At 36.6% G+C, this 15770-nt stretch overlaps 1 protein-coding gene across 2 annotated transcripts in view; it reads left to right on the forward strand.

Moving 5' to 3' along the window:
• Positions 1-15770, forward strand: part of LOC149577578 (photosynthetic NDH subunit of lumenal location 1, chloroplastic-like) — a 199430-nt gene that overhangs the window by 85935 nt on the left and 97725 nt on the right. The window contains exons 3-6 of one of the 2 annotated variants that reach the window (XM_089824429.1): positions 243-332; positions 447-520; positions 693-815; positions 988-1059. In XM_089824429.1, the coding sequence (XP_089680555.1) occupies positions 243-332; positions 447-520; positions 693-815; positions 988-1059 (359 nt within the window). The remainder of the gene's footprint in view (positions 1-242; positions 333-446; positions 521-692; positions 816-987; positions 1060-15770) is intronic. The other variant, XM_089824439.1, reaches the window with a different exon arrangement.

The following is a 15770-nucleotide window of genomic DNA, read 5'->3' on the forward strand; positions in this document are numbered from 1 at the left end:
TAGATGGAGGTTGAACCCTCATTCGCCCATTAACAGGCTTTGCTGCAAGAAATCATTAGCATACTAATACAGGGATACTTTATTAATGTGAGCTTTTCTTTGCCAGAATCAAGATCTTTCTATAATTTCATTGTTAGATGTTATATTGCAATTATTTAATCTGCATCTATCATTGTATATCTAGAAAGGGCATATGGTATTCATAGCTACTAAAATGTGTTTTTCAATATAATTTCACTTAGCAGATGATGTAACTGGGCGTAGGCAAGTGCTAATAGGGACAGGGACATCTGCTGCAAGTATTTTGTCCAGAAACAATTCATTGGCTGTAGGTGAGTAACATACTTTTACCATGTTGCAGATTGTGCCTTATGTTTTCACTGGTAGCCAATGAGCAATTTAATCTGTCATATGTAAGCTGATTCAAGATGAGTCTACTTCCACAGAAGTGCCAACTGGATATGAGCTTTACTTGGACAGACGAGATGGATATTCATTTATCTACCCATCAATTTGGAGGGTAAGTGTAATTTTCTCTGATGAAAATTGCAGCAAGTAGAAATATCCATGTCTTGGATGGACACTGTAGACATTCAACCAATGACAAATTCAGTTGGTAACAGGATTTTGCGAAATAAGACAAGTTGAAAATCAATTAATGAGAAATCTCTGATACATTTTCATTTCATCAGGATTATGTATATCCAGGGCAGGATGCAGCCTTCAAAGATGTAAGAAAAGCTATGGAAAATGTAAGGCTTAGTTTTGCACCCACAGATAAACAGGACATCCATGATCTTGGACCACCAGATGTGGTATGACTATGGTCAATATCTGCATTGTTGATTATCATATTTCTTGTAGTTTTCTAAAGATAGAATGGATGTGTAGTTCGCAATGTTATATAAATGCTGCATCCTGTGCAAGTACATTTCTAATTTAAAAAAACTTTTGCTAGCATGAAAGCCAGTTTCATTTGATTGGCAGGTTATAAAGAAGTTAATTAAAGATCTTTTGGCTACCCCAGATCAGAGAACACAGATTTACAACATGAAAGAGGTCATTTCTTGGTTCATATGGAACACTTATGTTCATCATTTCTTATATTTGTTTAGTGTGTGGACCGAAGACCCTGTATTCAAACAAAATTATTTATTGAATTTTGTGCTGCTAGCATACAGGTGTTGTTCAATAGTTTATGTAAATGTTGTGAAAGGCTGGGGATTATGGTAGCATGCGTTTTTCAACTTCAACCTTTTCTGTCAAATAGCTTTGATGTCTTTTGATATTATTCCATCTGCTGATCATCAGATGCTACATCTCCTCACTGTCATGTAATCACTATAACTAAATGGACAGACAGTCACAAATTTGGGGAACTTGGTTTTTATTGAAGTTCTGTCTCCCTCTAGATGTGGAGGCAGGAGGGGATTTGATTTTGTATTTTAAACTCGTCTTCCTTTGTCCACACAGGATTATAGGATTTCAACAAGCAGTGAGAAATTCACGTATATGAGTGTTGATTGCATTGTTGTCAAGCTAAAAATAAGTAAGAAATGGCTAGGTGATATGTGTATATACCTAACATGTACCTAATGATAGGATATGCAGATATACTGTTGAGACATGTACTTGGTTAAAACTTGGCAAAAGGATCTTGGCTCGGACTTGGTGCCAAAACTCAGGGAAGCCTTGGTGATTTTTTTTCTAATTTGAAAATAAAATAATTTTAACGAAAAAGCTTCCTATATTGCATCTCATATCAAAAAAATTCAACTACACAGAAAAATGAGTGACTTAGATCTACGATACGTGTAGAAAATGAGCTAATTGAAAAAGATCACAAACTTTGAATTTGGATGCTGTTATGAAAGAAAAATTGCTTTCTTATGGTTAAAATCTGTGTCACAAGGTTCGCCGAATTTTCGGCTTGAAATTCGAAATTCGGCGAACCTTAAAAAATAAATTTAAAAATCAAAAAATTCGCCTCAAGTTCGTACGGCTATTATTTTGTTGTCGTTTTGCATAAATATTATTTTATTCTGGGCCGTTTTAGGGTTTTCGACTTAAAAAAGTTGTTAAAAAAGGCTTTCTGTCATTGCAAATTATTGGGTTTGGTGTTCGCTGTCTAAGGCTTCTAAAGCTATCATTTGAGCGCTAAAGCTGAAACGCCCGCTGGTCATCTGCTATAGAGGCTGAAACGCCTGTTTGTAACGGCTGCTGGGGCTGAAAAATCCGTCTCCAGGCTGGATGCTGGAGTGCAGGCTGGACGCTGCAGTGAGTCGTGACTGGTTCAACCTCACGCGAACGGCAGAGGGAAGAGGGAGGCTCACGTGGACGGCAGAGGTCTCAGGTAGGCAAAACCGTTCGCCATTGTTCAAACTTCATTCCTTTCCTTCCTGCGTCCTGCGTCCTGCGTCTGCATTTGTTTTGTAAAGTTTTATAAATGTTATAACATTATAATGTTCTAAAAATTTTGTTTTTTATTATTATTGTTATTAAATTATTGTTATAACTTTTAAAATTTGTTTATTTTAAAAAGTTTTAAAAATATTATAATACATAAAGAGTTATAAGTTATAAGCTATAAATATTAAGATTAAAAAAAAATAGAATATTTTAATAAAACAATATTAGGTTATTTTAATATAAAATATTAAGATTTTAATCATCAAATAATATTAGATTTGTATTTTAATATAAATATAACAATATTTATCATAAAACAATAATAAACAATAGAATTTTATATATATTAAATTATTATATAAATTTTTAAATTAAAACATTATATTAATATTCATAAGCTTTTAATATTTCCTTTGCGTAATTATTTAACTGTGTATGTATTATTCATTTTTAAAGCAAAGTGCAAAATAGTTTGATTTAATATCATTATTTGTTATTAATAATAAATATTATTAATTTATTTATACTATATACTTTTTATTTATTATTTATTATTTGTATATAAAATAAAAAGCTAATGTATATTAAAACATTAAAAAAGTATTATGTATTTACTTTATATTTTAAAACAATTAGATTTTACTTAGTTTTTAAGTTTAATATTTTTTAATTTTAGAATATTTTAATTTTTTTATAAGAGTTTAAAAGGGTTATTTTAGTATCTAGTTAATTAAAATAAAGTTTGGTATTTATTCATATTTCAATTTCATTACAGAGTTTGAAATAATTATTTCTTATATTTCCTTTTCACGTTTTCAAGAAAATATTGATTGTTTTTTAATATTAATTTTCTTTTGCATCATGCAGGCTGTAATTGAATGGCTCCGAAAAAATCAAAGTCTGAAGTATGGAAATATGTGACAAAAGATGGTGCTAAACTCTATTGTACTAATTGTACGAAAGATTTTACAGGAAGTCTAACAAGGGCAAGAGACCACTTACTTGGTATTAGTGGGGGTACAGGAGGAGGTGTTAGAGCATGTCCAAAGGTCACTGATGCAATGGTAGCTGATATAGAGAGAGAACTAACCCTTTTGAGTGAAGCTGATCGAAAAAAGATACAGAAAAAACAAAGAATTCAAGATGATGTGTCTAGGTTCACATCTGTGTCATCCTCTAGTTTTCTCAAGTCTACATCCATAGGTTCAATGAAACAGAGTGGAACATTAAATAGCTTTTGGAAACCAATAGAGAGACAAGAGGTTGATGATGCATGGGCTGATTATTTCTTTACTGGTGCTGTCCCGTTCAATGCGGCAAGGAATCCCCATTTCCGTAATGCAGTTGTGAAAACAGCAGAGTTCGGTAAAGGCTACACACCTCCATCTTCAGAAGCTTTGAGAACAACTCTTTTGGAGAGGTCCAAAGGCAGAGTGACAGGAAAGTTAGATGTGATCAAAGCCTCTTGGAAGGCAACAGGTTGTACTGTATTGAGTGATGGGTGGTCAGATATATGTCAGAGGCCTTTGATTAATGTATTGGTGGCTTCCCCTGAAGGAGTTGTGTTCTTGAAAGTGATTGACACCAGCGATCAAAAGAAAACTTCAGCATATATTTTCCAGATATTAGAAGAAGCTATTATTGAAGTGGGGGTAGAAAATGTGGTTCAGGTGGTTACTAATAGTGCAGCGAATTGTGTGGGAGCTGGGAAGCTGATTGTAGAGAAGTACCCACAGATTTATTGGAGCCCATGTGCAGCCCATTGTTTGGATTTGTTGCTTCATGACTTGGCCAAGTTCCCATGGATACATGAAGCAATTTATAGAGGGAGATCAGTTGCAAATTTCATTAGAAACCATCGTCTCACCTTCAGTCTTTACAGGAAACATGCATCGAGAGAGTTGTTGAGGCCTTGTGACACAAGGTTTGCTTCATTCTATATCACATTGAGGAGAGTAATTGAAGAAAAGGCAGCTTTGAGATCTGTGATTTGTTCTAATGAGTGGGAAGGTTCAACACTTTCTAAAAGTGCTAAGGGGAAGAACATAGAGCAAATCATTTTAAACAGCAATTTTTGGGAAAGTGGATCAAAGGTTTTGAGCATATGTGGTCCAATTGTTGAGGTTCTTCGTATGGTGGATGGTGATGCTCCTTGCCTTGGCATGCTTTATGAAAGCATGGACCGTTGTAAAGAATCCATTCAGAGAGCATTGAAGAATGTGGAAGCAGACTACATGGAGATATGGGAGGCAGTTGATTTTAGGTGGAAAATGATGCACACACCTCTACATGCAGCAGCTTGCTATTTGGAGCCCAAGTTATTTCGTATTGACAGACAAAGTGATAGTGAAATTATGGTAGGGCTTTATGATGCCATTAGCAAGTATGAGCCGGATCAAAACATTGCAGCTTTGATCAGGGACCAATGTTGGAGATACAAGAAAGCAGAAGGGATGTTTGGAATGCAAGCAGCACAATATGACATGACACGAGCTGAGGTAACTGGGTCTAGATGGTGGATGAGCTATGGGGCACAAACTCCTGAACTACAGCGCTTTGCTATTAGAGTATTGAGTCAGGGAGCAAGTTCATCAGCATGTGAGAGGAATTGGAGTTGTTTTGACCACATTCATTCTAAAAAGAGGAACAAGCTGCTGTCCGGAAAGTTGGGAGATCTTGTCTATGTTCGTAGCAATTTGAAATTGCTCATGAACCAATCAGCAAAGGACTCCACATCTTCCTCACAAAAAGGAATTTCAGAAGACATGGCAACTGGACCTCTAGAGGAACCAGACTTCTTGGATGATGAGCTAAGTAGTGACACTGATGATGATTCTAGAGTAAATCAGCCAAGTGCTCTCGATAACCTGGAGCTTTTTTGAAGTTTAATAGTATTGACTTTTGACTATAATATTTTGACAAGAACTATCTTCGTACTTTTGCTAATTTTGAGCTATTTGAAGTTCTAAACTTTGAAGTATAAAACGCTGATCTATCTTTTGGATAGTAAAAGAACTTTGTAATCATGATTTCACATGTTTCTTATGGGTTATATCTTATAAATGTGATATCTTTTGTTGTAATGATTTCAAATCTATTTTGTAATCTCAAACTATTCTGATTATATATTGGATATATTGTTAGACATGAAAAGATGTTTTCTATTGTAGTTATGAATTGAAAAGTTCCTTGCATTAAACTCAAACATATAATAATAATGATAAATAACATATTTTTTGGAGAATTACATGAGGCGAATTTAATGTCGAATTTTTTTTGAGTTTTTTGACTTGTCGAACTTCATCCGAACTTCATCCTTGTCGAACTCGAACTCGAACTCGAACCTTGTGACTTAGGTTAAAATTGTGTTTCGCATACTTCGGTGTACATGGTATAGAAAAAATGTCCACAGAAAAGACATTCAGAGGTGGAAAGGAACTGCTTTTCACAGCATTAGATAGAAGCCATTGTACCTTGTTTCTTTCCGTGCACATCATGTTGGAGTAGCAATAAAATCCCTAAATGAACTTGCACAACGAATGGCCAAAAGCTATCATAAAACTGAATAAATTAATACAATTGGCTCCTTTTATGTATGACAACGGGAAAGAAGAAAGGTAGAGGTAGACTATTGATTAATACTCTGAAAGGTGCGATACATGTGGAACACTTTGGACAAGTGCGAGGACGTGTAAAGTCTCTATGAGGTAAGACAAAAATATAAAAATCCTCTAAGTGAGCTTAAATGAAGTGTGAATAGTTCACTAGGGAAAAGTAAGATTGATGCAACCATAGATGGAAGACTCTGAATCAGCAAAGACTCGGCACACTGAAAAATTTGACTCGGCTTAAAACTTGGTGATTTAAAAAAGTCCTTAAATTTCTTTAGAAACAATTTTTTTCCCCAAAAATTCAGTGACAAGATGTGTCTAATGATTCCATAAATGAGCACACAAGTGTTTTGTATTAACTTAGATTGATTTGGATACAAATTGAGTACAAAATTGCATCATCATGTTGAATCTCAATGGCTGATAACCTGATAAAATAGATACCTCACAAAATCAAAATAATAAATACAACATTTTGTATCTTTCTCTTCCAATGTGTAATGTTCCTTTTGGATCTTCCCTAGTAAGATCCTGTTGATGCACGTCTTATGACGAATCAAAAAATAGAACAAAATACCGAGGTATATTATCCTCTCTTGAACAAAGTCTCATGTATGCTAAGATTGCGAGAAAAGATCATATGATGACTCCAAGGTTCCTTCAATGTTAGGTCTTGACTATGGATAAGCTCGGTGGTTGATGTGATTTTTGATGATCACAAGAGGCCTTATGTGTTTTTGCTCTTGTTCATTTCAAGCCATATTGGGTGTGGGAGCTATCGAAAGGTTTTGTAATGTTCTTTTTGGGGATTTTCACGACATATGCAGAAATGAAAGGGGACAAGATTCTGAAATTCTATTCTAATCCTAAGGGTAGTGATAACAATAGATGGTACTTTGGTGGGTCATAAAACACGCATCAACAAAAACTATCGCTAGGAGGGACCACTTTATTTGTGAGATTTGGAAAAAAAATCATGTACTAGAGCGTATTAGTTGATTGTTGGCTAAGGTACATTGAAGAATGGTGAGATCCACTCCGAGAGCGAAAGAACTACAAGAGCTAAATTTTGATCTAAAGCCTAGGTGAGACAAGAAAGAAGCATCTACAAGCTAGAGTTCATCAAGTGTAGCTGATGTTTCAAAAAATTTATAGACTCCACCACCTCAACATCAAGTGCAAGAGGACTGTCTCACAATACTAGGATCGACTCGACGCATCAACAATTATTTGTGCAAATACCTATACAAGTTGCTGCACCTGTAATTATTCAACAAGTTCCAGCAATGACCCGACAATGGAGTCCGTAGAATGCGTTACCCCTTGCAACATTTGGTGCTTACCACAATATGCCGAAGAATCCTGAACAATTTTGTTTTAAATTCTTTGTGAATGATGTCAACAACACTACTGGTGAACACATTAAGATTTTCAAGGATGCTCTTCAGGACAAAATGTGCAAGAATAGGATGTTACATGTAGATTGTTTCCCTATACATTTGGTGAGCAAGCATTCTACTGGTATATCAATCTACCTGCGAATTCAATTCAAACTTGGCAAGAGTTGAAGGACACATTCCTTGGTAAGTTTAGATTAGCTATCACTCTTGCTGAGTTATAGGGCAGTTCATCAAGATAAGGAGACAAGAATGTGAACTAATTGGTGCTTTCAATAACTGATTTCAAGGGGCTTATTCAAGATTTCGAGACCCTTACTGCATAGGTGATGATGCAAAACGACCTATCTAGTATGTAGCCTTGGATTGTTTCATGTCCATGTTTGTTTAGAAACTCATTCAACTCCTACTAGTATGATTCAAGCATATGTTGAGGTTGAGAGAGTTAGTTTGCAATCTCCAGCAACTGTGAACGGATCACCTAATTACTTTAGAAATGTAAATATGTCGAATCAAGGAATGCTGAAATATGCTCCTACTATCAATGTTGTTCCTACCCGTCCTAACCAATTAGTGTTGTATGCTGGAGTTCCCATGTCACAAGTGATGCCTGTATGACCTATTTATCTTCAGAACAAGACAACTTCTACAAGGACTCCAGAAGAAAGAGATGAGATGAAAGATTTCATTGGACAAGTGAAAAAGTTGTCCATTGAAGTTACATACCTCAAAAATCAGAATAACAAATTATGGAACTCACAAAGGAATTATCAGTCATATTAAGGTAACAATTGAGGATATCAAGGGAATTCCTTTGTGCATCACGATACAATCAAGGACACAGTTAGGAATATTAAGAAAATAATCAAGGATACCGAAGTAATAATCAAGGTAATTAAGAGAACAATTTTGGATATCGCGATCACAACCAAGGACATCAGAGAAGATCTTGGAACACAAATCCAAATAATGGAGGTCCACCTTCACCATTGGACAATCCATTTTTTGAAAGTCAACCAAATGATAAAGTTTTCTTAGCAAAGTAGCACTATCTGCATGGCATAGATTACATGAGATGAATTAGCATTTTGAGTTACAGTGTCAAGAATTTGAAAGAGTTGCTGATGTTTTCAAGGGAGAAGTGAGAAACACTATTGCATTTGAGAATCCTCCTACATGATATGAGCTAGTACCTGTACCAAGATATGATCAAGCATTGGTTTTTGATGATTTTAAGTTTCCTTCACCTAATTCTTAGTATTACATGTTGACACAAGCTAAACAAAAGTTCCCACCACCATTAGCACATGGTCCCATGGAGGCGTCACGATATCAAGTTCCACCAGAAAATCAACCTCCATTAATATCCCCAAATGAATCACTTCGTAAGGATGGGTTTTTCTTTCGTCCTCGCTATAATAGTGTCCTAGTGGAAGGGACAAGCAAGGTACAAACTTCTCAATAGACATCCGGTATTGCTCCAATAAGGACATATCGAAGGAATTATAGGAATCATGAGCCATTGACAATGTCAACCCCTCCAAACAACTTTACAACTCTTCTGGATCCCAATGCAAACAATAGTCTTGATCCCCTGAGAGACTTGTGTGACTATCAACAACCCACTAACTCACAACAATGTAGAGGAAAATCTTCCATGACAAATGCTTCGCAACGCGAGGTGTGACCTAATGTACAATCTTCTATGTAGCAAGGAGAACAAATGAAAACAAATAATCTTGAACAAAAGCAGAAAGACCGACTTCTAACGTACTAGAGGAATTTAAGAAAATCAAAGCATGTCCGTTATATGAATTAATGAAAATTCCATAAATTAGAGATATGTTGTTGGGAAGCTTAAATGATGCTCCTCCAAAGATTATTTCTTAGAATGTATCACATTCACTAAGAGGGGCACCCAATGTCTAACAGTCTAGTTTTGCACAGGAAATCAAAATGGTTGTATCGTCATATGCACTTGGGATTCCTCAAAATCCTTCAAGTTTTATTCGAATGGTACAAAATTATTTCAATGATCACAATGTTGCAACCAATGGAGTAATCCCACCAAATGATCCTATATAGGGAATAATTAGAGATAATGCTTCTCTAGTTGAACAATCCACAACAACACAGAATGAAAGCAATACATTACAGAACAATGAGTGATTCAATTTGAGATACAAAAGCTAGTAGTTTTCTATCAAGGGAAAGAGGAGCCTGCTCCTTTCCTAGTATCGGTCAAACTTTTTGGAAAAATGTTACATAATTGTTTGATTGATTTTGATGCATCGAGTAATGTAAAGCCTTTGGACATATGTAGAAAGTTGGGTTTAGTTCCCCTACAAACTAATAATAAGGTTACCAAGTTGGATAAGACAAAGGTCCCAGTTGTGGGAAAATTGAATAATATTCATATGCAATTGGCATTTGATCCGTGTGTTCAGAGATGCATTGATACTTCTATTATGGATATTCTTGAAGGATATGGAATGCTTCTAAGTAGAGATTGGAGAAAGAAATTGAATGGATACATCGCCATTGACTTTTCACACATGTGGCTTCCATGGAGAAGATAACGAGATCTTAGGACTTGAAGAATATAAGTACGTCGAAGCTCCAATTATTGATTATTGAATATGGAGAAGATAATGAGATCTTGCTCATGGAAACAAATTTGGGATTGTATATCCCTAAATTAGGAGATTCTAATGTTACAAGGTTATAATCAAGGAGGATATCCTGACATGATTCTCACATTCATTAAAGCACCTATTGATAACAATCTAGAACCATTATTGTAGGAAAGAATGTTCGAGAATTTTAGGAACTTTGGCCTAAAAAGTGTTAAGAAAGAAATTGAATTGGGCAAGGGCCCCTTCATTCAGAATTTTTATTGTTATCCAATTGGTGTAGAATACATAACACTTTTCATTTAGAAATGACGCAGTGCAAGGTTAGAGAATCCCCAAAGGAGATGTCCTAGCCCCCAACGAATAATCACACAACGAAATATAAACAATAACACAGAGATTTAGATCCAAATATGCCAACTCTCACAAATAGAATCATAAGATTTTCATTCAACATGCCTGACTGTAAGGCCTTTTAGGTTACGGCCAAATACAAAAGCAATTACAATAGCAGTTTGCAAGATCCAAACCCTAGGTAACCTAGATCCACAATCTCGTAGAAAACTCCAAGAATCTTAACTTGTGCTCGCAAGCCACCAAGCAATCTTCTTGTTTTCCCAAGCCCACACTTAGCTACTAGCTCTGCTCAACTTCTCTCCTCTTAGCTACTCCAACTTCGCCATGCTGAATAGTGATTCTAGACTCCACAAGATCCTCTACTTTTACTAAACCAAGACACAAGTCAACCTAGCATAATAGACATTAAATAAACACTCACATTAAATACACCCTCAAGCCACTAGTCAGCTTGGTAGCCAGTGTTAGCTGGGTGCGTGCACTTGGGATAAAACCTTGGCGCACCGAGTGTGTGTGCGTTTCAGGTGTGGCTATGTCGTACACCCACGCACCGCCATTGTTGATGTTGCCGAAGCGGCGTTGCATTGTGGTCGTACTGTTCAATACACCTGATGGGTGCACGGGTGTGCGGGTGTGCCTCGAATGCAGGGGTGCGCGCTGGGTGCTTCCAAGGGATGTGTAGGGTACGTCGAGCACCCTTGTTGACAAGTCAAATTTTTAACCTTTTTAATATCATCTTACCCATAAAGGAGTCTAGTAATTCTTGTAACAAGGACTTTGGTTTAGGGGATGATTAGAGAGCTCCCATCCTTACATTCTCATCATTTACATTTTGTAGATTGTACTCATTTGATATGGTCATGATGCATTATTTCATTGTACTATGTATGATTTATAATTATCATTATGTTTGAAACTTTGATGTTATTAATGTTACAACTTACTTTGAGTATGTTACTAAGTTCAATGGCCATTGGTTATGAAGTTTCAAGTTTCAAGTTTGAACTTATGGTTCGTGAATCGCATTTCAATTTTCTATATTCATTGTTCAACTATATTTGGTATGTTATATTGAAGTATCATTTCATAATTAGCATTTCAAGTCATATATGTATACTCTACAACTTCCCCCCCCCCCCTCCTGCACCCTCGTCGCCACACCCCTACTGTCCTCCCGTCGTCCCCAAATTGAGGCCCTTTTTTTCCCACACCTGAATGTTGTCCCGACGTCCCTCCGCATTGCTGCACCCCCACGCCGGTGTAACACTGTTGGCAACAAACATTAAATACATGAAATAATTAAATACTTGGGAGAGGCCCCAAGTTTACAATGCATAACTAACTCAAAGACCACATAAGAGTTCATGCACTTAGACATAAGTCCATGTGCCATCCAATGATCCAAATCCAAGAGTGCACATGCCAACTCACTCGGATCGAAGCTCATGAATACAATCTTTAAAGTCTGCCAGTAAATCAGGAACACGCGACCAACAATCAGGAACATACTTTGCAGCCTTCAGTTTTAAATCTCTTTTCTCCTTGGGCGTCATACCTTGTGGGCAATCTCCATTAGTCAAATAATAAGCCACCTGGGAAAACCATGAATCAATGAGGCTTACCAATAATACTTGTGGCTGTTCCTCCTCTTTTGGTGGGATAGTAGTGCTTTCAGCAATCGACTTAAATAAACCCTTCCCCCTTACCAACTTTGTTGGTTTTATATCAATATCATATTCTTGCAACTTGGCTACCCACATAGCCCTTTTATTCAACCCCACATCTTCTTGAGTCAAAATACTCATCACAACAGTTTCAGGAACATAAAAAACAGGTTGTGAATGTAAAATATAGTATTTGAATTGTTTCACTGCTTTCACCACGAGAAAAGCTTGCTTTTCAATGAGTGGGTATTTTAATTCATGCTTTTTTAAGGGCACTCTCATAAATGCAATAGGTGAATCTGTACCCTGATCATTCTTCTGCGTAAGGATACTTGACATGGTGTGCTCAAAAGGATAGCAATAAATGATGAAGCTTTTCTTAAAGTCTGGAGTCACTAATGCAGGAGCGAGTGCAATGGATCTCTTAATTTCCTCAAATGCTTTCTTCCCATCTCCATTACATTTGAACACTTCCCTCTCGCTCATCATTTTTATTATGTCTTTGGTAAGTTCAGCAAAATCTGGTACGAAGGCTCAAAGGAAATTAACTCATCCAAAAAAGGATTTCACACCACTCCTATTCACCGGAAGACTCAATTGTTGAATAGCCTTGATTCTTTCAGGATCTATTCAGACCCCTCTTTTTGACACAATGTGTCCTAACAATTTTCCCTCTTCAACAAAGAAAATTGTTTTTTTAGGGTTTAAGGAAATACCATGCCCTCTACATCTCTGAAGCACAATACATAAATCCTTCAAGTGATCTTTCCTCTTTTTAGAAAACATAGTCAAATCATCAAGGTAGATTACGATGATTTTGTCCCTCAGATCTTTGAAAGAAGAATTCATGGCCCGTTAAAAGGTGGCACCATCATTCATGAGACCAAAAGACATTCTATTAAAGGCGAGTGTGCCTTGTGGGGTTATGTAAGCAGTTTTGTGTTGATCTTGCTCAGGTACACTGATCTGGTTATAACCTAAAAAACCATCTAGCATGGACATCATCTCAGCGCTAGCCACTGCTTGAAGCAAATGTTCCATCATAGGGAGGGCTTAATTATCTTGAAGACTAGCCTAGTTTAGATTGCTGAAATCTACACAGATCCTAATTTCTCCATTCTTCTTCTGCATTGGTACTATGTTAGCAAACCAAGTAGAGTGGTGAATGGGATAAATAATTCGGGCCTTAAACATCTTCTCAAATTCTCTCAAGATGGCTTTAGAGACTTTAGGGTTGTAGTTTCTCAATTTCTGTCTGTAAGGGGTAGTGTCCTGCTTCAATGGAATATGGTGTCAGTATTCCCCATTTCTATTTTTTTTTTAAATCATCATAACTCCATGTGATAACATCCTTAAAGTTTGTCAATAATGATTTTAGTTTATCTCTTTCCTCTAGGGAACATGTACTTCTAATAGAGATCCATGTCGGGTCCTCATCACTTCCAACATTAACCTTATCATATTCCTTGTTTATTCCAGGGTCAAGATCTTTGTTTGATATAAGACCTTCATTCTTCCACGAGAACATATTCTCAAGAGAAACCAAACCACGAGGGATATTATTTCCTTTTAGCTATAATATCTCCTATTCTCCATGGGGTTCCAAGTGATCCTCATTTAATGTTTGCGAAGAGCCTTCAAAATAAGAATTAACAAAACACCTTGTAGAGGCCATGAACTGTTCAATCTTTTTATCATCATCAAAGACCTGCTAGTGATTTACATTGTCAGGCACACTAGGACGATAAATCATCTCAATTCTGTATTGCTTTTGATCAAATTTTGGATGTGGAAGAATTAACAAGGCCGATACAACTAAAGAATCCGCTCGAGAATTCTCACTTCTGGGAATTGTTTTGATATTAAATGCCTCAAGGGATTCAATATTGTACCACACTAGGTTTTGGTACTGCTTCAACCTATCGTTCTTCATAGCATAGAGACCTCATACTTGCTTAACAATCAGCTCAACGTCTCCTCTTACCGTGAGCAACTTTATTCCCTTCAATTTTGCTTCATGTAATCCCAAAAGGAGGGCTTCATACTCAGAAGTGTTATTGGTGTTAGGAAAGTCTAATTTGAATGAATATGTAGACATGTCCCGTCCTGGAGAAATCAGTATGACTCCAATGCCTGAACCAAAACTAGAACAACTCTCATCGAACTCCATATTCCACATTTCTTCTCTTGGAGGACATATTTCTTTATCAGATCGTATGAAGTAGTTGCCAAATTGACACTCGTTGTACAGGATGTGAGACTTAGGATCATCTGAAGGAAATATCGTATATTTATTCCTCACTTTAGGAGCTAGTCAAACCTTCTTATCACCAATAGGAATCACCGCTTTGGACCAGTCTGTTTTGATCTTCCCCCCCATATCTTTAGGAAAACTTTGACTTATTAACATTCCATAGCTTGCTGGTATCTCAGCTACTAGAATGGTTAACTTCAGCCTTTTGTTGAGATACGCTGCCAACACTGCTTGTGCATCTTTCACCTATCCTATGAGAGGAACTTGCTTACCATCCATAGAATAACATTTCCCAAAATTCTTGGTAAGAGTTAGTCCTAAAGCCTTAGCAATTGGAGATGGCATAATATTGTCATAAGTGCTGGAAGCAATAATGCAATTGCTGAGTTTTTGCCCATTAAGTAACAATGAGATGTAGAATGGTGATTGGGCTTCTTAACTTGTTTATCTTCCTCAAGAACCATTGAACTTTCTTCATCTATAAGTTGCTTTGATGCATGCTCAAGAGTTGGAGTGGGAGGTTCAACAGAATCAGAGGTTTCTCCTAAAAGTTTGGAATTATTGCAGGGTTCACCTTTAATGAATTCGACCAATCTATCTAATTCCTTGGGATTGGATTTTAAATAATCAGTAGTAGATATGGTGGCAGAAGAAGATTTACAAAACTAAACTATATCAAAGGAAGAAGAATTTGAATTTACAACATTCTTTTTGGGAAAAGTGTTTTTAGTACTTTAGGGGTGTCTTTGTTAGGTTGAGATGAGTCTTTTGCCTTTGCGCATTGTGAACTTGAACTTGCTCCATGGGTGAACTTTGGACTTCTTTGACTTCTTGTTAATATAGAATAGGATGGATCATTTGTGGCTAATAAGATATCCCTTCGTTCGTCAGAATTAGACTCATATTCCAAAAAGAGAGCTGATGAGGTACTTACATTAGATGGACCAAATTCTTCTTCGATAACAATCCCATGCTGACCTTCAGTTTCTCTTAGCTGCAGATATCTCAACCAGCTAGTGCATGTTTCACCATCATGATCTGTGGTAAGGTGAAAAGAGCACATCACCTCTTTTCCAGGAGGAGCTTCTATTTTTAACTTATTTTGTGGGCCAGGCAACTGATAAGCACCTTTGCCTTGTTGTGTAGGGAAGTTATTCCGCCTGGCTTGATTTTGATATTGGTACGGATAAACATTAAGTCTATCCTCTTGTCTCTTTAGGGTGATAACATCATTAACTAACCTTTGAACTGTAGGATCTGTGTTTGTAGAGACTTGAGAACTAGAAGTTTGAACATCTTTCCTCCACTTCCCTGCAATTATCAGATCATCTTCTAATTCAATGGCTAACCTTTGAGTGGCAGCCAAATAAGTGGGTACATTTCTTCTCGTTTGAAAAGAAATATTAGGGGGCATCGCTCCTAGGAAGAATCCTTTTTGATTCTTG

Source organism: Cupressus sempervirens, chromosome 1 (assembly GCF_028749045.1).
Source record: "Cupressus sempervirens isolate cs-2001-9-10 chromosome 1, ASM2874904v1, whole genome shotgun sequence".
Classification (NCBI taxonomy): Eukaryota; Viridiplantae; Streptophyta; class Pinopsida; order Cupressales; family Cupressaceae; genus Cupressus; species Cupressus sempervirens.